Source organism: Grampus griseus, assembly GCF_964374135.1.
Source record: "Grampus griseus genome assembly, chromosome: 8".
Classification (NCBI taxonomy): domain Eukaryota; kingdom Metazoa; phylum Chordata; class Mammalia; order Artiodactyla; family Delphinidae; genus Grampus; species Grampus griseus.
Window position 1 is genome coordinate 84,845,074 of NC_139002.1, and position 25,253 is coordinate 84,870,326.

At 48.3% G+C, this 25,253-nt stretch overlaps 1 protein-coding gene across 3 annotated transcripts in view; it reads right to left on the reverse strand.

Moving 5' to 3' along the window:
* The window catches only part of WT1 (WT1 transcription factor), a gene marked incomplete at both ends in the record, with an annotated part of 47,480 nt that extends 43,090 nt beyond the window's left edge, over positions 1–4,390 (reverse strand). For all 3 annotated transcript variants that reach the window (XM_082661209.1, XM_082661208.1, XM_082661207.1), the window contains one exon: positions 3,946–4,390. In XM_082661209.1, coding sequence (XP_082517335.1) covers positions 3,946–4,390 — 445 coding nt within the window. The remainder of the gene's footprint in view (positions 1–3,945) is intronic.
* Between the last annotated feature and the right edge of the window lie 20,863 nt (positions 4,391–25,253).

The window sequence follows — 25,253 nt, forward strand, 5'->3', positions numbered from 1 at the left end:
AAGAGGAGAAACAGAAGCAATAAAGGAGTTGTCTCTAGACGAACCCTTCTCCATTCCTGAACCGATGAGAAGGCAGTGGCCCGGGCACCGTGCTGTCCTCGGAAGCAGGCTCCGCAACCTTCGGTGCGCGGCTAGTGCCACGGGTTGCGGGCTGCAGCTCCTGCGCCGGCCGCGTCGCCTCCGCGCCCCGCGAGGCTCCCAAGGACCCGTCCCAGACCGGACACCGGACCGCTGGGCAGAGGCTGGCCTCCAACCCCCTCTCGCAGTCCCCCTCCCCGGAGAGGGGATGGGCTTCGGTGAAAGGGCCCTCAGAGAGGAGGGAGAGCTCTTTAAATTAGAAACTTATCGGATGCGGAACTGATCAGAGCGTGCTGTCCCGGGGCCTAGCGCTGAGCCAGGCGCGGAGGGCGCGGGGGCGGAGGCCGGGGGAGGGACAGCTGCCGGCAGAAAGGGGCAGCGTGTTCAAAGGCTCCTTGTACAGGCCTTAGAGGGAGAGGCTCGAGGGGCCAAGGTAGCGCCTTTCCCACGATTAGTCTCGGCCGGGGAAGGGAATGCAACCTTGACCGCGGGGAGAGGCGAGACACACTGTGCGCTTCTCTCCCCCGCCCGACGCAGCGGAGGAGCCCGGGAACCGCCTGGCCGGGCCAGGCCCCTCGGGAGCTGAGGGATGAAGTGGACAGCAGGCTCAGTCAGGAAGGTGGTCCCAAGGCTGAAAATCATGACTCCGCAGCTGCCGCAGCATACGGGGAAATTTGTCCCGCAACGAAATACCCTCTCCAATGCGACCCAAGGGGGGCGCCCTTGGCCCTAGGGCTGAGCTGGTGTCCCCACGTGACACTAGGGTGGCCCGGTGATAACAAGGCCTCCTGTAGGTATAGGGTGCTGCGCGCCAGCCGGTCTGGGGGAATCGGGCAGACTGTCAAGCAGTCTTTGTCTTCCCTTCCCAAACCCTGCACTTAGTCTAGGGCTATCGAAGTCCTCGCCCTTCTTCTGCCCCGGCAAATTCCCCACCCCTCACACAGACTACAGTGGGTTGGGTGCCCATCCAGCAGGCAAGAGAAAATCCATCTCAACAGCGGGGCCTAGATCCCTGGGAAAGGAGGTAGAAATAACCTAGAATGGTCTGGGTTTGAGTCCAAGTTCTGCCACAGAGAGATCTCCTGCACACATTATCTCTTAGAGCCTAGATTTCCTCATCCAAAAATAAGGGGCTCCTCCAGTGTTAGGCTGTGAGCTTCCTGCAAAGGTTGAGGCACTTTAATTGTCTTAACATTCAATCCCCAGTGCCTGGCACAGAGTAGGTGCTCAATAAATGTTTCCTGAATTAATATTTAGAAGCAAGATTAGAATACCAGCTATAATATTTAAGCAATTGGAAAAAAACGAGGTGTGATACCTTGGGGTGGGGGGAGGTTCAAGAGTGCCAGCAATTGTCCCCACCCCTGGGCCATTGCTAGGTTGCCCTGCCTGGGGACAGGGATCTCGAAGCTTGATTCCTCTCCGCCTCGGCCTGCTGATGGCCATTCCCACACTTTGGGGAAGGAATTGATGCCCTTGCTTTCCCCTGGTTAAGCCTCCTGCCAAGACTCTACATTGCTGGGAGAGCTGCAGGAAGCCCAGAAGTCGAGAGAATAAATCTGAAATCTCAGGGCCCCAGGGCCCACTCTGGTTGCCAATGCCAGGGTTGAGGCACAAGTGGCTTCTGACATCCGACCCCAGCTCCCAGCTGCTGACTGAGTCCCAAGGACTGGTTGAGTGTGATCCCTTTATGTTTTGATCACAAGAGAGAACCTAAGCCCGAAGAAGACAGGAACCCGCTTACAGGCTGTGGCCTGGATCTGGGGCCGCCTCTCTACTGGGCTATTTCCCAGGATGGGACTCCTTTACCTGCTAGTCGGTCTCCAGCTCCCAAGCCCCTTTTCTCTTTAACATCCTGGGCCTATCCTCTAGAAAAGAATTGGGATTTTTCCTTTTAGCATATTGCCCACTGGCTAGGACGCCCACAGTCTCACTCCTGAGGCTGAGTTGATGAAATTCAGGGCACCAGCACCCTGTAGAAGGATGGACCCAGGGATCCAATCAAAGCCACAGAGTCCAGGTTCCAAAACCCCCGACAGAACCTAGATGGTTTCAAATAAATGATAATGGTAGTATTTTGCACAAGGAGTACTTAGATCAAATAGCTTCTCAGGTGTCTTCAAATAGCAAGCATCCATACAGAGACTCACTCATGTCACACACCTGCCTGCCAGTCTTGCCGTTTCTGGTCCAACCAAGTTTACGTGGCTGCTGCTTTCTGTGTTTAGAACCCCTGCGGGGGGAGGGTCGGACTTCTGCTTCTGTGTCATAGAACTTCAAACCTGAGCCAAACACCAGGTTGCCCATCTTGGCTCTCCTCTTACAGATGGGGAAACTGAGACCCAGAGATTTGCCAGAGGTAACACCAGCCTGCTAATTAGAGGTGGTACGATCAGAGGAAAAGAATCTGTAATAGTCACTGAGCTGTTCCAATACTCCCTGAGTTTGAAACACGAATTTCCTTTAGGAAAGACCTAGAGTGGAGGGACCCCATGGATGGGCTTGAGGTTCTTCCACAGAACATGGATCCCAGGTTCCCCGAACGAAAAGAGGAGGGCGGTTTCGGTTTTGCCAGGGCTTCGGGTGGGCTAGGTGCTCGGGGCTGGGGTAAGATACGAACAGCCTAGAAATACGGTTTTAGAATGTGCGTGAGAAGGCGGGAAGAACAGGGCCCTTCTTCTGAGCCTCGGGAGCCGCAGCACCTCCTGCAAACAGTACACACTCTGTTCCTCCTAGCCCACGCATTCTAGAAACATCCCAGTCCCTAGGCCCGAGGGAATTTTTGCTCTAGGAAAAGCATCCACGCCTTTTTTAAAGCATTTCCTAAAATATCAAATCAACCCGAATTGGTTTAGGTTCCCAACAGCGCACAAGTCTAATTAGAATAAACTTAGAAACGAAAATACAAAGATTCGGCATGATTGGTTCCGCGCTGGTCCCTGAGAAAGAGAAGTGAGAGGGCGCCGGCGCGGGATGAGAAAACCACCGGCTGTGTCCGTCGATGTACAATGACTGAAAAGGGAAAATAAACCTGTCCTTGTTCTAACCTCCAAGTCTTGCAAAAATCTTTCTCCAGCTAAGTCCCGTGTTCAACGACAAGGAGGCACCAGAGGCGGGCTGGAAGGAAGGCCGACGCTCGGGCCTCATTCCACCGCCTGTGGTAGGACCCGGTCCCGCAGAGATTGGAATCAGATAAACGGGGTTCTCTTCCAGCCCTGGAGCCCGCGTGGCCGCCACCTGAGCTGAAACCCAGGAGAGATCCACTTATACACTACCATGCGCTGGAGCCACAGGCGAACACGGACACGGGTCCAGGAAAGCCACTGTTGTCTCTAGCTCATTCATTTACGCATTCTAGTGCTCCAAGGTGCTTACTGTGCCCCCCTTAGGTCTAGAGTGGCTCCTGGACATTTTGCCGTGGCAGAGGCAGCAAAGGCTGCTCACCCTGCGCTGGTCCCGCTCTGAATCCAGGGTCTAAAAGGTCCAATGCCTGGCGACAGTTTGGTGGTGCCTTGAGCGACGAAACCTCTTCCCGAGGCAGAGCCAGGCATTGCTCCGGTTCCCGCTTCCCACTCCCACGGGGAATAGTCTAGAATCTCCCGAGGTCCGAGGAGCCCCGGATGACCTCCCGGCTCATGCGAAGAGTCCGGTTCCCCGCTCTGGAGGATGTCAGGGGCCCATGCCCTGGACTCCCTCGTCTTGCCCTCCTCTCCCCCAGCTGCTGCTTCCTCTACCCTCACAGTCCTTGGGGAGGCAGCCGAGTAAGAGCTGTGGCCAGGTAAGGGGTAGGACAGGGGAGTGCCCGCGCGCAGCCACAGCCCCGTCGCCACCGCCCCGCATGTAGGGGGCGCTCCCCAGTCTGCTTACCCTGGTTGCGAATAGCGGGCTGGCTCTCGAGGCAGCTGGGCAGGTAGGGCGCGTTGGGGAACATCCTGGCCTGGCCGGACGACGCCTGGCTGGGCGGAGGAGGACCGAAGGGTCCGTAGCGACAGGCTCCAGCCGTGCCGGTGAACTGGCCCGAGAAGTGGACGGTGAAGGCGCTCAAGCACTGCTCCTCGTGCGGCTCCGCGCCACCCCAGCTCGGCTCCTGTTTGATGAACGAGTGAGGCGGCGGCGGCGGAGGTGGTGGCGGCGGAGCAGGCGGCGGCGCAGGACCGCCCAAGGAACCGTAAGCCGAGGCGCCCGGGGGCGCAAAGTCCAGCACCGGCGCCCACTGCGCCGCGCCGCTCACGGGCAGGGCGCAACCGCCGCCACCACCCAGCGAGGGTACCGCCGGGAGCAGCGCGTTCAGGTCCCGCACGTCGGAGCCCATTTGCTGTGGCTCAGCCCCGGACGCTCCGCGGCCCCACCGGCTTTGCAGACGCTCGGCGCTCGATTCCGCCGCGCCTAACTTGGCCCAGATGCTTTCCGGGCCCTGGATCCCCGGCTGCTCGGTCTGCTGGAGGCACCCAGGCCCGGAGCGGAGCGTGTGCTTAGACGCTGGCTCCGGGGCACACGTGGATGCCGGCTCTTGCGGCAGGGGGAAGTCCAGGATCGCGGCGAGGAGGCGGCGGGGCCCCGGCTCCTGGGCTGCAGTCCCGGCTATGGGTGGGTGGGTGGGTGGGTGAATGAGTGGGAGGGAGGGCGGGAAGGGGGGAGCGGATAGGCGGTCGAGTTGCGAGAGCCCCCGGGTGTGGGCGCTGCCTTGAACTCCTTACCCCAGCTGCCTGGCTACCCCCAGCTTCCCAAAGCTCAAATAAGAGGGGCCGGCGGCGGGGGAGGAGGAGGAGTCAGGAGTCTCGGCGGCTCCATTCACACCGCAGCCCTAGCAGATTAGGCAGGGCGCGCGACTCCTTGGGGGCGTCCTCGCAGTGGGGGTGGGGGGCGGGCCCGAGGGAGCGTCCCTCTCGGAGACACCCTCCTCTCCTACCCGCCACGCGCTCTCCGCAGGCCTGTGGGACACAATCCTCCCCCCACCTCCCCTTCTCGGCCTTCGCGAGTGTGGGCGCCTTGGGGCACTGGCGAGCCTCTCCAGGTGAGCACTGAATGTCCCCTCTGCATCCCTGTGTGATGGGGGTAGGGAAGGGGTTGTTAATCAGGGAGGGCGGGTTGGAGGGAGGGGCAGGGGGCTCCACGAGGGCGGGAACTTCAGGATAACGCAGAGAACTTTACCGGACTTCAAAGAGGCGGCGGCTCTTGCTTCTAGAGCCGTCAGACTGGACTGGTGGTCATAATCTTGGGGTCACTGGGGAGCGGGGTGGCTTTTTGTGGATTCCAGAGGCCAGACTCAGGCGAACGTGGGTCATCTGGAGGTTGCATCATTTGTGATAAACGGGGCGTATATCCACCGTCTGGTAGTTGGCGACATGGTGAGGTTTGCGCCCAGAAAAGGGCGGTTGCCGCCTACCTAAAATCGGTGTCAGCGGCACTTAATCTCCCTTTCTCATGAGGAGCACCTAACTCTTCTACGGGGAAACCGGGAAAACAAAACGGCGGCTAGTTTGGGAGGGAAGAAAACCCTTAGGGAAATGCCCAGATTCCGGTCGGAGAATCCAGGCGCCGAGTTTGGAGGTTAGCGGGTGGGGAAGGTTTAAGATACGAAGTCCTTGGGGCGAGGTTGGCTCTTGGAGCCGCTCCTGCTGAGCTCTGCCTCCGCTCACTCCAGTCGGGAGTACCATTCTGCATGCGTAGTGACAGATCAGGAGGCGCAAGCCAGGGTACGCGGACGGAAGAGAGCCTCCAGCGGCCCAAGGTCCAAGGCAGGGTTCTTACTGTTCAGAGCTCCCAGCGCCTGGCATCGCCAAATCAGATTCCTCCCTCCACCCATTCATTCTTTGGGAGCCCCGCGCCCCAGAGCAGGTGCTTGAGGTTTTGTTTTGTTTCTTTTGGTTCTTCCAAAAGAGTCGGCTTCTATCGGGAAACGGACCCTAGGCTAGAAGAGCCGTGAACCTGAATGGGAATGCGCTTCAGGGGCGCGTGGAAACGCCCAGGAGGCAGCGGCGACGGCGCAGCCTGGGACTGCCAGGAGCGCCGAGCGGGAAGCGGCCTGTGGCCGCCTGGCCTCTGACACGAGGCTGGCCGGGGATGGGGCCCGAAGCTTTTCAGCCAAGCCCATGTGAAGCAACAATCAAGGTAGTTGCAGTTTTATAAAGAAGCCGGAAGTTTTAAAGCCTTGATTTACTCACAATTTCTTACACGTTGGTTTTAGTTAATTTCCACTACGTAAACGGTAGCCAGGAGTTCTCGCTGCGGACCAGAAGCGTGTGCCAGCTCAAGACCTACACGCTAAGTGCATTTCCCTCCTCTTGGGGTCGCTTGTCTTGGAGGCGCAGGAAACCGTGAGGGCAAAGGTCAGGAACAGGCTCTACCCGTTTGATCGCCAGACCGCTTTCACGGTGGTGGACACTTCTCTGCGCTACTTTGGTGCCTGACTTTGCGAAGTCTTCACTCAGAAACTTTTTCTTTCTTTTTCTTTTTAAAAAAAGAAGTGAAAAGGCACTCGAGGCCAGCTGCTTCTCCCCTACACTCCCAGTGGGCCGCCCACTCCTCGCCCCGCATGTCGCATCTCTAAACCTGCACGGGGCTCCAGGGCTGGGCAGAGGACAGACGCTTTTTGTATTTTCGGTGGAGAAGGGCCCAGCGAGATAAAACTTCTCAGGCCAAGTTGTCCCTAGGACGCCCCAGACCACTGTCTCACACCCTTCACTTTTATTTCTACTTCGAAGTCGTTTTTCTTAACTAGGACTCACTCAAGCGCTACGAGGAAAGGCGGCGAGCCCTTTATGAAAGCCCGGGATTTCCACTTCTAAGTGAAAAAGGTCGAGATTGTTTCTTTTTTAATCCTTCTTTGCAACTTTCGGGGGGAGGGTATTTGGAGGAAGGTGGCTTGATTGTGAGCTTTTGCGGTTTTGAATCCCAGATAGGGCAAGGGCTCTTAACTCTCTGAGTTAAAAAAAAATTTTTGTTTTTTTTTTGCCTGGGGGTGGGGTGAGAGGAAAGGAAGGGGCTAGCAAATTTAGCACTCCTCTCTCACCCGCCATTTGTTGCCTGAGAACTCTTTTTTTTTTTTTTTTAGATGTTGGGGGTAGGAGTTTATTAATTTATTTATTTATTTTTGCTGTGTTGGGTCTGAGTTTCTGTGCGAGGGCTTTCTCTAGTGTGGCAAGCAGGGGGCCACTCTTCATCGCGGTGCGCGGGCCTCTCACTATCGCGGCCTCTCTTGTTGCGGAGCACAGACGCGCAGGCTCAGTAGTTGTAGCTCACGGGCCTAGTTGATCCGCGGCATGTGGGATCCTCCCAGACCAGGGCTCGAACCCGTGTCCCCTGCATTAGCAGGCAGATTCTCAACCACTGCCCCACCAGGGAAGCCCCCGCCTGAGAACTCTTGAGGGAGGGAAGAGCAGTGGTGCGATCCCCATTTCAACCCTGGGGTACCCCCTCTCCCAGACCTTGTAGTCCGAAGCGGTGGGAGGAGTTCCCTGCAACCCTCAGGGCAGAGAAGTAAGTGCTGCGCGTCCGAAGCCGAAGCCAGAGGGCCTCACCCGAGACGAGGTCTTTGAACGCCCCTAGCCCGTGCCTGTGCCCGGGAGCCCAGGTGCCCCGGGTACAACCCTGGGGAACCCGCACACTACTGCGCTCACGGGGTGCCCTACGCTCCCCACTTGTCCCTGCACTAGGTGACGTTCTCTGCGGGAGATCTGCAGCTACCCAGGCGGACGCGCCCGCTCTGCTGGCCTCGACGCCCTGAGCTGGGCAGAGGGGGAGACAGTCTGGCCGGGAAGAAGGTCCAACCTCCGCCCGCCCCAGCAGGTAGAGCGCGCTCTGCTGCACCTCCTGTGGCTCGAGACCGGCCCAAGGTCCCAGGGATCTGAGGGCTGCGGAGAACTGGCCGCTCCTTTCTCTCAATCACCTTCCCACCCTCGATAGTACTGAGACCTGTGGCAGTGGATGTGGTCTGAATCACCGATTGGCAGAGCTGGAAATTAAACTCCTTGTTCTACAGAAAAGGAAACTGAGGCCCAGGCAGAGGGAGGAAAGGCAGCTGTGGAGTGCACTGGTTAAGAGCAAGAGATTGGTGGCCAGAGAAAGGAATCTCAGCTCCACCAGGTAACCAGCAGCTGTGCAACCATGGACGAGCTCCGCAGCCGCTGCGAGTCTCAGTTTCCTTATTGGTCACATGGAATAGTGGGATATTAGTACCCACCTCAAGGGGTCCTGAGGATTAAACGGAAGAGAGTGTTGGCCTATGCCCTCAATGTACGTTACAATTTTTGTTACTATTGTTCAAGGACACGTAACAAATTAGTGGCAAAACTGAGCTGAACCCTGGTCTCTCTCTGGGCTTAACCCACCACACCTCGCTTCTTTAGAGCTAATGGAATGGAGAGTAAAGGAAAGGAGGAGGAGAGACGCTGGAAACCCATGTAGCTTTGTATCACTGGTAAAGTTCATCCTGGCCTGGAAGGGGCTTAATTATTGCAAGCTTTAAAAATGGTAGCTGAGTGGGAGGGGGCAGTGAGGTCCTCTACCCCCCGCCCCCCACTTTGACCCCGGCGCCGTCAACTGCATCTGACCGAGAGCCCAGCCCGGCCCTGCAGCCGCGGCCCCAGGGACCAGCGCGTACTCCCGAGCCGCGCTCCGGGCGTCACCCCGCGGGCGCCGACAACTGAATAAACACACCGTAGCGCTGTGATCTGTCAAGGGCTGGGGCCGCCTGCCCGCGCCCGGGGCCGTAGACAGCAAAAAGGAGTGCTGGGCCGCCCGGGAGAAACCAGCGCTCGATTAGCGCCTCGCGCAGAGGCCAGTGTCCGAGCTCCACGCTCCCGACCGCTGCTCCTCTGCCCCCCGCCGCCTCCAGCTCTTAGCATTCTGCCTACCTCGGGCCGCTGGGCAGCCGCTTAGGCTGGTTTCCATCCCCGCGCAGGTGGTAGAAATCCCAGTTTCATTTATCTAAACTAAAAAAAAAAAAAGTAAGAGAAGGGCTTTTGGTATAGTCTACCCCCGGCTTCCTCTGTTCGTTTGAAAATTAACTCTACTTTTTGGCCAATCCCCCATCTACGGTTCAAACTCAGTTGGTTTGGGGGCCAGGACCGGTGCGCACTAGCAGGTGCGCAGAGCAAAACTCCCCCTTTCCCCCAGCTCGCAGTGCCTAGAGCGGTCAGGGTTAACCGCCTGTTCTGATGCCACCGCGAGATGGTCCCCGAGCTCCGAGAGAGTCCCCAAAGAAAGGATTGCGCGGCGCTGCCTCTATTATTATACCGTAAATCTTTTTAAATTCTGGAACTAATTATATAGAGGATATGTCTCAATTTGTTCTGCATTAATGCCACGGTGGGGATGGAGGCCGGGCTGTGGCCAGAGCAGATACGCAGGCCCATGAAATTGATGAGCTGAGAGTTGCTTCCAGTCCTGAGCGCACCATCTGGAATTCCAGTCTGAGGTTACAATTAGAACTACTGACCCCAGATTCAACTTTGCAAACAACAGGAGAAAAAAATGGGGAAAAGAAAGAACCAAGAGGAAAAAAAAACCAAAAAACAAAAAAAACCCCACGAACTTATTCTGCACCTGTTAAAAAAAAAATCCTCGGCACAACCTTAAAATCTTCCCATCTTAGAAGATTCTTTCCAAGTATTTCTTTTGTGTTTTTTAAACCTATAAAAGATAATGGAATATATTTTATAGATTGGATTTTATCTTATCCCCTTTCCCTCTCCCGAGTGCACTCAGTTTAATTGTTGTCAGTTTTTCCTCAGTGTTGGATTTAATTATGTAGGACCAAAACATTCCTCAGTAAATTAGCTTGCTAAATATTGTTACTTTTGTGATTCTGTCTTTGAGAAACAGCTTAATTACTGAAATCTATCTGGATCTAGGAACTTTTTTTTTTTTCTTTTTGACGGTTGCTCCTCCTTAACTGTAATCAGAGATGTTATGTGTGTTGTAATTTTATTTGTGTTCTAAATGGGTCGTGCCAGTTTCTTCTTTCTTTAGTTGCATGCTGCTTTATTTTCCTCTCACTCTGACCCCCTGAAGAAAACGAAGGACCAGGCAGTACTGGGGAATCTGTTAAATTTATTAGCATAAATGCTTAGACAAAACGAGATATAAATCATTCAGATGTATTAAGCCATAAAGTATCCCAATGAAGTCAGTCCCTTGCCAGGGTCCTGCTGTATAAATGTTCATATAAAACAAGGTATCAGTATTATCTTTCAAACTGAATATATGTTGTAAAAATATCCAAATGTTAAGCTAGGAATATGGGGGCAGTGGCAGGGCAGGAAGGGAATATTTTTAGAGCAGCCTATTAGCATTGTAGTGCTCAGAAAGTGTGACAGAAAGGAAAAATCTGAACAGTTTGCATTTGGAATATTCAGTAAACAGTTTTTTTAAGGATATATTTGACTGGAAGCACAGGAATGAGGAAGGAAGAGATAAATAAAGAACAAAAGTCATTGCTTTCTATAGAATGCATTTTTTTTTCTCCGAAGGTCAATTTAGCTTCAAAAAAAAAAATCTGCTCAGAAAAGCACTGGCTCTTCATACAGAACAGATAACGGATGAGCCATTAGTGAAGAGCCACCTGGGCCTTCATCTGGTAACCCGGATATGCAGCTGGTCCGCAGGAGAAGGATGTGTATTCACTGGAGGTGGACTGGGAGAAGAGGGGTTGGGGGAGTGAGGGAGGGGAATTGCCAGAATTCCTAGCAGAGGTTTACTAAGACAAAAATCAGATAAAATGTTTCAGGAGCAATGGCTCGCATAGCTCATAACTGCAGCTCTCCGTAAATCTTGGCAAATCAGGGCTTTTTTTTTTTTTTTTTACCTTTTAGAAATGATTACTCTGAAGCTTTTTTTTTTAAATCAAGGAGTCAACCAGAAAAAGGGAATAGTCCCCCTTTTTTTTCCAGCAGGATCATCCTTACCCTTTCATTTCCATTCATTCATTGGCCATGCAGCAACTATTCATTGGCACGTCCTATGTGCCAGGCATTGTGGCAGGGACAGAGAATACAGCAGCGTGGGGACAGGCTCTGCCATGCTCCCATGGATCTTACATTCCAGTAGGAATGACAGACAAACTACAAGAAACAAGTCAGGTGCTTTCAGATAGTGGTTAACTGCTGAAGGAACAAGGAGGTCTGCTGGTCTGAGAATGGCTTAAGGCGAGATGGGGATGGGAACAACATACTACCCTCACTTCATTCCGCCCTCAACCCACACTGCCACATTTTAATGTGTTTAGTAAGTATCCCACCCTACAGTCGAGATGCAGGGAAAGTTTGAAGGATTTGGAATGGTTGGTCTAGATAAGTCTCTGCCTACAAGGCAGCTGAACTTTTCAGTGGGGCAGCTGTTCAGGTAAAGCTGGATTAAAATTACCAGCACAAGCTGAGTGACTGAAAGTGACTTAAACTCTGAAAAACTTGATTTTCTCCTCTTCAAGGTAACAATAACGGTGCCTATTCAAGTTGCAAGAACTAGATAAGGTAAGGCATGTACATTTTTTAGCCCATGGAAAGCACTTAATAAATGGTGGCTGTTATCTATATTAACATACAGTCTGGTTTTGGTTTGGTTTTGGTTTGGTTTGGTTTTTGCTTCTAATTAACTGATGAGTTCTAGACTTAGAGTTGATATTGGTGTGAGTTAAGAAAAGGTAACAATCTTTGCTCTTGTTGTATCAGGGAGAAGGGCAGGAAGGGAAGCCCTTTGCACAAGAGTCCGACCTCAAGCAAGGATGTTGCCACCTCAAAGTAAATTGAAATCATTTTGTCCTACGCCCGGGCCCTGAAATGGGAAATACATGGCTTTTGCTTCAAAATCAACTTCTTTCCTTTCAGTACAGAAGGCTCTAGGCTAACGTCAGCTTGAAAAGTTTAGGATTGCCTTCTTCCTCATAGTCACATTTCAGGTGTGCAGCCAGGTCCAGAATAAAGAATTAAACAATCCTGGGCTAGCTACAAAAACACCTGGGCTCAAGTCCTGTCTCTGCCAATGACCATGGCCTTGGGGAAATAACTTAAGCTCTTGGTTTTTCATTACCCTTATCTGGAAAAGGAGGAGGATGATAGCAATGAAGTAAAGTGTGCAGAGTGATCTGAAAACTGTAAAGTGCTGGGCAATGCCCAGAACCATCAGGATGATCTGTAACATGGGAACTAACAGTGGAAAGGGATACTCTTGGGAGCACTGGGGTACGTGGCTTGCTCTCATGCTTCTTCATTTGTAAAGTGGGCATAGGGCTTTCCTCTTGGGCTTGTGAGAATTAAATGAGATACATGAACAATACTTGGCATAGAGTGTGTGCTACGTGGGTGTTGCTGTTGCTTTTATTGTTACCCTTCTCTGGTCATTTTTCTGGGCTCAGGGGTGGGCCTTAAGTTTTCACACCAACAACTTCTTATTCTGGAAGCACAGACTAGTATAAATAATTTGGCTTATGGATAAGACGGCTGGGGCTTAAATCCTCCTCAGCTACTTATTTTCTATATGACTTTGGGTGACTTCCTTATTCGGAGTCTTAATTTTCATAACTGTAAAATGAGGCTAATAATACCTTCACCTCACAGAGTTGTTTTGAGAACAAATTAAGAAAACAGGTGTAAAGTACCTGCATGGCGCCTGGCATGTAGTCGGAAATCAGTAAATGGTAGTAATTAAAAATTTAATTTGTATAATCAGAGAATATTAGCTGACTTCAAACAACAGATCAGCTATCAAGAACGTGAATTACAGCATGATTCTGAGCACGCAGAGAAACGAATTACCATCTTCTATTAAACTACCCCGTGCCACATTGAAATCTCACTCTTTCGTATATGAATGGCTTTGCAGTCAAGACATTGACAAGGTTTCCTTTATGACTGTGAGCCTGTTAGGATAGAAGTTAGAATCCTGTTTATTTCCACTGGTTTCTTTGCAGAATATCTTGCATATATCAAGGATTTTGGCAATCCCATGCCCTTTCAAAATAAGCAGGAAACTGTTTTCAGCCAATGGAGAGAAAAAGCAGTTTGACTCTCTTCCTGGAGTGGCCACATAGCATTTATTAATAGCTCTGTAAACAGGCTTGAACATAGTATCAGCTGGCTGCTCAACATATTACAAAAGTTTATGGAGAAGTTGCTTAGGAAAAACAAGATAGAGTCATTAGAAATCTGATACTGGTCAATAGTGCGTTTATTCCAAGTCTCCATAAATCACAGACAAATGAAACTTCTATTGTGATCACTGTTCCAGATCTAAAGGGTCCCCGTCTCCCCTTTGGTAGAAATTAAATACATTTAAGAACGCCTGAGGTTTTTTCTCTGCCGATACAGAGGCTAATTACAAAATTTTCCAAGAGATAATAAATATCTAACTCTAATCAACAGATTGACACACGATAAATAAGAAGCACATAACTTTGACTATTTAGGGACGTGTTTATCTTTAATTATCCCCAAACTGGGAATAGAGTAACTGTTGTTATCTGTTATATTTATCTATTTCTAGAGTGACACCACATTTTGATTTTGCCCAGGAAAGCCTCAGTTTAAGCTGTTGTCCCAGCTTAATTATTATTTTCCCTTTATTCCCAAAAGCATCCTAGTTTCGATGGTAAATGATAAGGATTCTATTTGCTTAAATTTTTATTTTATAAAAAAGATTTAAGAAAGCTGTTCCAACAAAGGTGAAAGACAAGAGTTAAGTGGAGCTAGTGAGAAGGAAAGGTTGGCTTAATATTAGAAACGAAAGGATGAGGATAGCTCCTGTAACTGAACATAAATCTTAGTTCTAAGCTTCCTGATGGCCAAGTCAAAAAGGGAAAATAAAAGTGGTTACATATCTCTCTTTATGCAATAGAAGGAAGAAACCCAGTGTTTCAGAAGAGACAAACTTTTCTAGCACTAAACTTTAAGAGGAACTGACCTCACTGGCTTTTCTGTAAGGGTCATCAGCAATGGTTAGTAACTTCAACAATAATGTTTCAAAAGCTGCAGAGACACTCTGGTGGTTTCTCATTTCAACTCAGTGGTGTAGTATTAAAATTATAGTTCTATAAAGCTTTTTCTAAGAGGAGAGAGGCAATAACATACTCCTATTAAAGTTTTCTGAGGATCTAACCTGATTCAAATTAACCTTCTGTGTTAATTTTCAAAAACTCCCAACTGATAATTTTGAAAAACATCTTTTATTTGTTAATCATCAGATAACTTTGAACATGAACCAAAACACTACTAAACACCTGACCGTTGTTCTTCAGAATCTGTGCTCTGATTTGGGGAGAACTGTAGGGCAGTGGTTAACTGAAGTGATTTGTGCCCACTCCCCCCTGTGGGCGGGGGGTACATCTGGCAATGTCTACAGACATCTGTGATTGTCACAACTCTGTGGGAGTAGGAGGCGGGTGCTACTGGCATCTAGTGGGTGGAGGCCAGGGATGCTTCTGAACAGTCTTTAAAGCACAGGGCTGTCCACCCCCCGACAACAAAGAATTATCTAGCCTAAAATATCAATCGTGCTGAGGTTGAGAAACCCTTCTCTAGAGTATTATCAGTAGAAGAGACCACTATTTCTAGCTGGGGTAAAAAGGAAAACGTTTCATGGAAGAGGGGCCCTTGAACTGGATTCCCCCACCCCACCCCAGAGGAGCTGGAGGATGCCTCTCCCCAGGCTCAGGAAATGGTGGGAACAGAAACAAGCAGGTAAGAAGAGGTAAGGCGTGTTGTAGGGATGCCATCCACAAAGGGAATTGTGGGTCAACTAACTTAGCTAGAAAAGAGGGAGAATCCATGTGGATCAAATAAGAGAGAAAGCCAGAGAATACACGCAAATTTAGGGCAAAGAGTTTCTGTTCTGATGTTATGCTCCAAGATCCCTAAATATTGCTAGTGTTTTTTTAAAACCACACAAATCAAGGCAGCATAAACTTTTATGTTCACAAAGCTCATCTTCGGAATACTGGCTTGGGGTGTGTATAAGGATAGGCACATGTTTTGCTTCCTCTCCCCCACATTATTTTCACCACTTCCATATTAGAGATTCCTTGGAACTCAGTTTTATATATCACATTAAATTTTTAAAAATGTGTGCCTGCTTAAAAATACAACCTATCAAGGCACAGAAAATTCTGAACCGCTGCTGTACTTAATAGAACATTGTAGGAATCGCCATGAAGAAATATTATTCTGACCTAGTTTGCCATGTCACGCTGCAGATTGTCCTTTTCTTGAATCGTGGAACGATTTGTGAGAAAAGACCACGAAGCTGGGTCCCTCGATATTAGCCATCTCACCCCTCAAAGTTCAGCCAGGAGCGGGACAAAACCCTCCTCACTGTGTTGTCATGTTTATTTCTGGCGTAAGAAAATATTGCTGTTGCCCAATTTGGTTTTCCAGTCCATTCACTTGCCTGAAGTCATATATTTTATTCTTTCCTTTGATGATCTACAGATAAATTAGCATGATCCACTAAAGTCTGCCAACATATATGCGTTACTGGAGAAATCTGAGATGTTGGAAGATGATTGCACTTTATCGTACCCCAATACTTTCTTCTTAAGGACCAAATAAATAGCATCAGCTAGTTTATATAGCTGACATGTTTATTGAAGTATTCCCGCTGAGTACTTCCCATTGTCATGTGTTCTCACACATTGTTTTCACAAATTGTGTTTTGAAAGAAGTCAAGGGAAATTCAGGCCAGAGAAACAAGATGTTATCTTTTGTAAAGGATGAGCCCACTCTAATGGAAGAGGATAATCTATTCAGAGGTTTGGAAAGCCAGTGTCCTCCAGGGGGTGTGATAAATCCACAGGATCTGAATCCAGGATTTTGCACTGGGACCTTGAAGTCGGCAGGAACAATTTAATCGTGTTCCAAACAAACACAGTGTATCATTATTATTATTATTGGAGAAGCATGAACATCTGTTAGGTCAATTTAGCCCCATTTCCTTAAGGCAATTGAATTCACTGAACACAGTTCTAATTATGTCTGTCACAGATAGATCTAAAATGGATCTATAATGCCATAACTGCTCTTTGATCATCTCTGTGTTTGAGACCAGGTTTAAAAAAGAAAACAATTCACCTGCTCATCTCAGATGGGTCACTTGCATGGAGAATCCCATAGAGACTTCAGTTACCTTGTGGATTCTATCAACAGAACCATTTTCAAAAGATGAGAATATTTGAGACAGCTGGACTTTTTCACGTTGCACGTACTTTAAGTAATCATTTGGGGCAAGAGGAATCCAAATATCACTTACTAAGTAAGAAGTTCTTCACCATGTCCTTTTCCTAACTCAATATGGTGCCTTCCCAGGTACCACTCATTTCACACAAGATATGTAAGATAAATTCTCTCCGAGGCGAAGCAGCAGTTTTGCAGCAGGTTACAGCTGTAAGGGACTTTAAAAAGCTTCTAGTCCTACCCCTTGTTTTTCAGACAAGACATTACATTATTTACCCAAGATTACACAACTAGGTAGTGGCAGAGCTGTCCCTAAAGCAAGGCTGGTGGAGGGTGAGAACCATCTTTGTATAATAGCACTCACTCTTCTATACTTACTGTGTACCTGTTACAGACCCAGCAACTGAATTAGAGATACATAGTCCTTGCTTTCAACTTGCTCACAGTCTGGCTGTGCTGTAGGACTTGGTCACAATGGAAGCAGCATGTGGAATTTGTGCTATAAGAAGTATCCTTGTAACAGCCCTCACTTAGACCCAGTCCAAGAATGCTCTGTACGGTGATCAGGGAAACTAAAGGCCACTTCATCAGGTTTTAGAGAGAGGGCCTCTTGTGGGTCTGTAAAATAATTAGCTAACCACAATATTGTTAATATTAGGAAAGCATCAGTGTACTTTACAGAGGACTCAACAAGATACCTAAGATGCTGATAGCATCTTTTCGCTTGAATTAGTCAATGATGCCTCATAGAGGTTTGGCAACAAGGATACCCCAAGGGGGAGCTCTTCTGGTTTGGAACTGAATTGAAGTGACTGGCTGATCAAACCCAAAAGCACAAGCGTCTTTCAGAGCTGCATTTAGTAGTGCGGTCAAAGGGAGATAACCAGAAAGCCACAAAGAAACCATTAATTCTCTCCACAGTATATTTTGTTGTTGCCTTTTTAAGCTGATGAAATCCTGACAGCATTTGGGACGGGGACCGCGGGTGGGGGTGGGAGGATGGAGTGTTACACAATGTGCAAACATCACAGACATTTACCAAAGATCAAGTTCCAAGATGTAAAACAAAATAAAACAAAAAAAGATTTTCTCCTAATTTGAATCCCAAAGGACCTGAAAAGCATTGCAAACGTGTCCAGTAAGGCATCAAAAATCCCAAAGAGTGATCACTCCCTTGGTTGTTTTAATGTATTTTTGTCCACAAATGAGAGAAGTTTTCTAAACTGCTGCACTGGCTTACTTTGAAAGGTCTCTGGAACAAAAGTACTTTGGGTGACCCTAGGATACCTGGCAACAGTAACTAAGGATGTGGATGAGGCTAAGAAAGATAAAAACAGATGATGCACTTTTTGATGTCAGACCTGAAATATTGTATAATTAAAACGGAATAATATGCTGAAGCTTAGAAACAAAGAAATAATCCCATCAGGGAAATTAGCAAGCTTATTTAAGAGAATGTTGAATATGATTTCTTTAAAGGGTACTATAAAATCACTCTTATGCTCCCCAGATGGCCCTGTGGGTGACTTCTTTATGTAATTAGATTCAGCTCTCCCCCTCCTTCCCTCCTTCTTCCCTCCTCCTCCTCTTCTTTGCATAATAGTTATTATTATCAGCCATTATTTATTAAGTGCCTAGGCGCTCTCATGCATTCTATTTCTCATATTTTAATTAGCAGTTATTATCACCATGTGCAAGATGAGGAAACAGATGCCAGTAAGTTTGGGTTGTCCACTGTTGGCCATCTAGAAGGTGGTGTAGCCGGAGCAACAGTCATCATTTCTGTACAATGTAGCTTCTGCATTCTGGAAGGAAGTGACGGGGTTAAACCTCAGGGATCCACTTCAGCCCCAGCCCTTGACAGAGAGCTTATCCTCAGAATCGGACTTACTGTCCTGCCCAGTTATGACAAGATCCACGGGCCAAAGTAAAATCAAACTGCTTCTGCCACAGGATCTGCTTCCACCACAAAGTGTCAACTAAAGTCTAACCCACCCACTTCCTGTTTATATCAAATTCTGGCATACCCTACTTCATACAATGGCTGTGTCCCTGAAATTACTTTTTTTGTTAAATATGTGAATATCATGTCAATGCACTGTGGGGGAGTTACAAAAAGAATGTGCTATTTCAAGGAATCCCAAGGTGATTTTTTTTCTCCCCTGAATCATGCTTCTCTCTCTCTCCCTCTCTCCAGACTTTTTACAGGCCAGGATGGGATGGGGAACAGAGGTGGAATGTAGGAGCACACCCATATTGTGTCGAAATAAAGCAGGAGGCAGCTCTACTGAAGAATCCACTCAGGTTTTTAACAAGGTGGCTCTCAAAAGATCTCAGAGCTAGGCTATTTCTGGTGGTCACAGGAAGAAGGAAGTGCACCTGTATAAACCTAGAAGCTCATATGTACATATAGCTGTTCCCGTGAGGGTGCATTCACATGCGTGCACATGCACATATGCACATTTCTAACATTTACAGGCCTGGGCTTTCTCATTTTTACCTCTACTGAAAAAGAAACTTCTATTTATACCTCCTCTCCCTTCCACAGCCCCTTTCACACAAACAATCCGCAAGTCTTGAGCTAAAGGAGTATTGCAAATTTAGAAAGGAAGATGGCTTCTTAGGGGCAAGTTGGAAACTTCCAATTACACTAAAAGACGGAACTCCATCAAAGTTGACTTTACGGAGGCTCTCATATGTTGGTAGGAGAGCGGGGTTAAATACCCCAGGCAGGAAGTCAAGCCCTCGAAAGCTAACATAGCTCGGCCTGGCTGAGCACCTTAGGAAGGTAACCAGGGATCCTCAGCCAGGTATTTGGGATCACGACTCCTCTGAGAAATGCATCGTGGTTTCAGTTTCCCCTTTATCTCTTGCAAAGAACACTGTGATCACCAACAGAAGGATGGTGGGCGGAACTTGGAGCCAGCTGCCAGAGGATGCCCCACCCTGCCCGTCAGGGTCCGCCCCCAAAAGCGAGAACAGCCCTCTCAACCCAAACCACGCTTCAGGGCTGGGCACGAGGCTTCCCCACTTAGTTCAGTTTCCTTGGGCATCCCTTCAGGATTCACAAATGAGGCTTTGAGGCTTATGAGGGTGGCATCCCTGCCCTTTGAGTCATTTGGCCCCTTCGAAGAATGGGCAGCTCTTGGCAGGCTAAGAATGGCACAAGGATAATAATTAATAACTACCTTTTATTGAGTGCTCGTTAAATGACTGGGACTGCAATACATTTTCTCCTGGATTATTTCCTTTTGATCCTCACAGAAACTCTGGGAGGAAAGTCACATAAACATCCCCATTTTATCTGTGAGGAAAGAGAGGACAAAAGAGCTTGTCATGTGTCCAAAGTCCCACAGGTACAAAATGGCAGAGCTGGAATACATGTCCAGGTTGATATGATACTGAAACCTTTCATCATAACTGTACTGCCTTCAAGGAGTGAGGGAAACCATCTACTGGTCATCCAGGCATCTGCGTAGGTCAGGGCCCTGCAGGAAACAAGTGAGTGACACACTCACATGGGGTAATTGAGGAATGTTTAGTCAAGGGTCTATATTAAGAGATATGGGTGGGACTTCCCTGGTGGTCCAAGGGTTAAGAATCCATCTTGCAATACAGGAGACGCCGGTTTGATCCCTGGTCAGGGAACTAAGGTCCCGTGTGCCAGGGCAACTAAGCCCACGCACGGCAACTACTGACCCCGCGTGCTCTGGAGCCCACACACCACAACTAGAGAGAAGCCCACGCACTGCAACGAACAGCCCATGTGCCGCAACTAAGACCTGATGCAGCCAGTAAATAAATATTAAAAAAAAAAAAAAAAAAGATATGGGCAGGGTTAAGGGAAGCCAACAAGGGGTGGTGAAGACCCCTGACCCTAGTCACTGCGGGGATCCTGTTACCTTCCCTGGGACTGAGAGAGAGGCAAGCAAAGGAAGTGGTCCCCAGAGCCCAGAGAGAGGAACTGAAGTTGTTGGAGAGAGTGGAGAGGCCCACCTTTCAGGAATGCTGACCTCGGGTAAGGAAGTCAACCTGAGCTGACTTGGCAGGGAGGGAGCCAGGGGACAAACAGCCTGACCTCACCTTCTTTCTCCCTCCAAGTTCTGCCAGTATTTCCCATTGGCCAAATCCTACGGGAAGTGGAAGATAAGAGAGCCCGCGGCTGCAATCGATTCAGGTCAGCCTCCTGGGGCCCAGGGTCGGGTGAAGAAAGGTGGAGATGGACTTGCAGGGGGCTTGTATGTCCGAAAATAACTTTATTCTAGCCTTTTCTTGACTGACATTTGGCTGGCTATATAGGTTGGAAATCATTTTCCCTTGGAATTTTGAAGACATTGCTCTTTGCTTTTTGGCTTCTAGCATTGCTTTTGAGAAATCCAAAGCCATCTGATTCTTGCGCCCATATGTGAAGTAAGCTTTTTCTCTCAGGAGCTGATAGGACCTTTTCTTCAGAATTCCTGAAACTGCCCAATTCAATTCCCAATAATCTTTGTTAAAAAGAATCTATCTATTAAATAAATTATCCCAACAATTTTAGAATGAGAATTTACAGAGACAGAAGAAACAACTTACCCATTTTCATAGAAATCCCTTTTCCCTTAAGTAGCATTTAAAGCCCAATCTAACATAGGTATTGAATTTTAAATTCAGTTTTAAAATACATTCTCTGGGCAAATGATGTAAGAGATGAGGAGAGAAAAATTCATGATAGTGGGAGCATCCAAAAATCATAGTATTTCTATTCAGCATCTAAAAATGCCTCAGTTATCCTATCCTCACATGAAAATTGCTGCTGAATGAGATAGGCCTAGGTTAGCACTGAGCTGTGTGTGTCTTTTCAATAATAACTTGGGGCCTCAGACTCTCCAAAATGCAGACTTATCAGACATTTCTCTTAGAAAAATGATATGTTTTATTCTTAATGATCTTATTATTTTACGAGAAGATATTATAGCTGGGAGAAGAGATTGCCCGGTTTTAGAAACCACCATCAGATAAATTGTTGCCCCAGTGCAGAACAATTGGTGACAGAAATTTCTTTTGTGGGTTGTAGTCCCCCGATGGAACCAAAGTTGGTTGGCATGAGATGATTTCCATAGTCAGTTGAACACCAAAGATGAGACCGGCTCTTGGCCACAAACCAGACTGCACAGTCAGTAAGACCTGCGTCCATCAACCCAAGGCTGCTCTGACTTCGGATTTTTTTAACAATAGAAATGAAACTGCCACAGGGAGGAGAGAGAACAATGGTGTTTTGACAAATGAAACAAAGATAGAGCTTGGCTGACCATTCAGGTCAGAAAGAAAATGAAGGTACAGGAAGACTGATGTTGGTTGACCTCCTTGCCAAGAAGCAAACATTCTGTGGGAGGTTTCCACCCACTTGACGAACAGGCTCAACGGTGGCCTTTTGGATTTGGCAATCTTGTTGGCTATTTTCTGGCAAAAGAGCACTTTTTTTTTTTTTTTTTGCGGTACGCGGGCCTCTCACTGCTGTGGCCTCTCCCGTTGCGGAGCACAGGCTCCGGACGCGCAGGCTCAGCGGCCATGGCTCACGGGCCCAGCCGCTCCGCGGCACGTGGGATCCTCCCGGACCGGGGCATCCCCGCATCGGCAGGCGTACTCTCAACCACTGCGCTACCAGGGAAGCCCACAAAAGAGCACTTTTTCTAGGACTTCAGACAGAATGAGAGTAAGAAATGCACGGTTAACACGTATAGACGTAGTATCCTTGAGACCTAAGGAAGGAGGAACTGGCAAGAGCTTAGAATCACTGGAAAATGTTGTCCTATTTCCTTAGAGGTCTTCTAGAGTAGTTCAGATGGAGTTCTGGCCTGTGGAAGGGGTGAGGCTAAGAAACCTCTAGTTGCCCTTGCTAGACTTGTAATCCTCAAAAAATGGAAATTAGGAAGCATTTATTCATGACCTTGAAAACTTGTTTATAAAAGCATATTATAATGTATCAGTAAAATGAGCTGAGAAGAGGGTTTATGAGAAAGTTCACGTGAGAAATGCAGCTATTAGCACACATGCCATTCCCCACCTTGACCCCAGCAGGAATGTGTAAATGGTGACATATGGAATGTAAGCATCTGTTGAGATGTTTCATAAATCTGCCTGGCAATGGGCATCACAAGGCTCTGGGTGAGAACAGGCCCCAGGAAGGGAGAGATGGTGAATGTCGCATCTCATTTTAGGCTACTAATCAGCCCAGAATTTGACAATAAAAATTTCCAGATAATTCTCTTTAATCATATTGATTATTTTCTGACAAGGTGACACTTTTTCATGGGACCCACTTCAGGAATAGGTCAAATGTTCATCCATCCATCCATCCATCCACCCAGGAAATACCTATCGAGGGCCTTCAGCATGGAAGGCAGCGTACTAGGTACTGCAGGTACAGTGGAGGACAAGAGAGACACTGCCATGCCACTGCAGAACCTACTGCATGTGGGAAAACAGATATTAAACAAATAATAACACAAACAAGTTTATAATTACAATTTGGATAACTGCTATAAAGGAAAATAACAGCTTATACTCGTAGTACACTCTTCCAAACTTTCTACCTAGATTATCTCCTTTAATCCTCATCATAATACTCTGCAAGAGAAGCTATTGCTAGTCTCACTTTAGAGATGAAGAAACAGAGGCATGGAGGTCTGCATGTCCTGCCCAAGGTCACACAGCTAATGAGTGGTGGGCCTAAGATTGGGAGTCAGGCAGTTGAGTCCAGGCCTCAAGTTCCTGACACTACACCATTTTTTAGGACCTGGGAGGGAAGGGGTGCTGATTTAGATTTGCAGATTAAAGAAAATTTCTTTCAGTATATGATTTTAGGCCTAGCCCAAGGATAATTAGAGATTAATTGGGCACAAGAAGGTAACAAGAGTATTCCAGAATTAGGGAATGAGATGTCAAAAGGCCCTGAGGCAGAAGGAGTTGGTCTTGGAGGCTGGGGTGACTGGAGGGGTGGGGGGCAGGGGTGGTGAAATGTAAGGCTGGAGATGTAAGAAGTTGGTCTTGGAGGCTGGGGTGACTGGAGGGGTGGGGGGCAGGGGTGGTGAAATGTAAGGCTGGAGATGTGGGCAAGGGTTAGAGCGCGTGGGACCTTGTAAATCCTGCTGAGAATCTTGAACCATATCCTGAGCAGAGGGAGAGCTCCTGAAAGACCTGGTATTGCTCCAGACCCAACTGCTACAGCTGGGAGAAGAGAGGCGTTCTCCCCATGGAAGCGTGAGGCTGTTGCTAGGCTAGCAACTCGCCCTTCCTTCCCACTGTCTTCTGTAGGAGTAAATGGATGCTGCACACTTCCGTTCTTATCAGACCGCTGTCCTCTGGTGCAGTTAAAAGACAGCAATGTCAAGAAACAACTCATGCTTTGGACTTAATGTTTGTGTCCCGACAACAACAACATTAACAGCAACAATTCCTGTATCAAAATCCTAATCCCCAGCGTGATGGTATTAGGAGGTGGAGACGTTGGGAGGTAATTAGGTCATGAGGGCAGAGTTCTCACAGATGCAATTAGTGCCCTTATAAGAAGAGGCCAGAGGGACTTCCTTGGTGGCACAGTGGTTAAAGCATCTGCCTGCCAATGCAGGGGACATGGGTTCAAGCCCTGGTCTGGGAAGATCCCACATGCCGCGGAGCAAATAAGCCTGCGTGCCACAACTACTGAGCCTACACTCTAGAGCCCACGAGCTATAGCTACCGAGCCCATGTGCCACAGCTACTGAGCCTGCGCACCTGGAGCCCGTGCTCTGCAACAAGAGAAGCCACCGCAATGAGAAGCCTGCGTATCTCAACGCAGCCAAAAATAAATAAATAGATAAATGAAAAGAAAAAATTTTTTTAATTAAAAAAAAAAGAAGAGGCCAGAGAACTAGCTTGCTGTCTTTTCACTATGTGAGAGGTCAGCGGTTTGCATCCTGGAAGAGGGCTCTCACCACAAGAGAGAAGTCTCTCATCTCAGACTTCCAGTCTCCAGAACTATGAGCGATAAGTTTCTGTTGCTTATAAGCCACAGTCTATGGTAAATTGTTACAGCAGCCCAAACCAGTTAAGACAACGGGCAGATCTAAAAATTCTTTCAGCACTGAGTTCTGCTTAATATTTTTTTTCTTCTTTTTTCTCTTTTTCTGGCCACACTGTAACAGCTTGTGGGATCTTAGCTCCCCGACCAGGGATTGAACCCGGGCCCTGGCAGTGGGAGCTCAGAGTTCTAACCACTGGACCACCAGGGAATTCCCAGGTCTGTTGAATATTAACCTCAGTTTACCACCATTAATTTTGGCATTGCCCAGATGTGGGACCCCATTAAGATTTCTTTAAAAAGATTTCCTCCAAAAAAAAAAAATGGCATCCCAAAGATGTCCACCACCTAAGCCCTGGCACCTGTGCCTGTTACCTTGCATGGCAAAGGAGGCTTCGTAAATGTGATTAAATTAAAGATCTTGATATGAGGAGATTATCTTGGATTGTCCAGGTGGGCCCAATGTAATCACAAGAGTCCTTTTAAAAGTGGAAGAGGGAGACAGGAGGGTCAGAGACAAAGAAAAAGGTGTAAGGACAGAAGCAGAGTGAGAGTGATGCAATTCCTGGATTGGGGCCACAAACCAGGAAATGTAGGCAGCCTCTGGAAGCTGGAAAAGGCAAGGAATGGATTCTCCTAGAAAGAACATCCAGAGAGGAATGCAGTCCAGCCCACACCTTGAGTCCAATGAGACCCATATGGGATTTCTGATCTCCATAACTATTAGATAATAAATTTGTGTTGTTTAAGCCACTAAATTTGTGATAATTTGTTACGGTAGGAAACCAATACACTCCATACTCCAGCCACGACTTGGCTCAGGACAGACATCTCTAATCCCTCACAGTTTCCTACTGGGCCCAGATGCAGCCTCATGATGTTTCCCAGCCCAGCGGTCCAGGCAGTTACTCCCGATCAGCCAGTGGAAGGCAACTCACTTGCCATCCCATGGGGTCTGTACAGAAATTTACACCTGA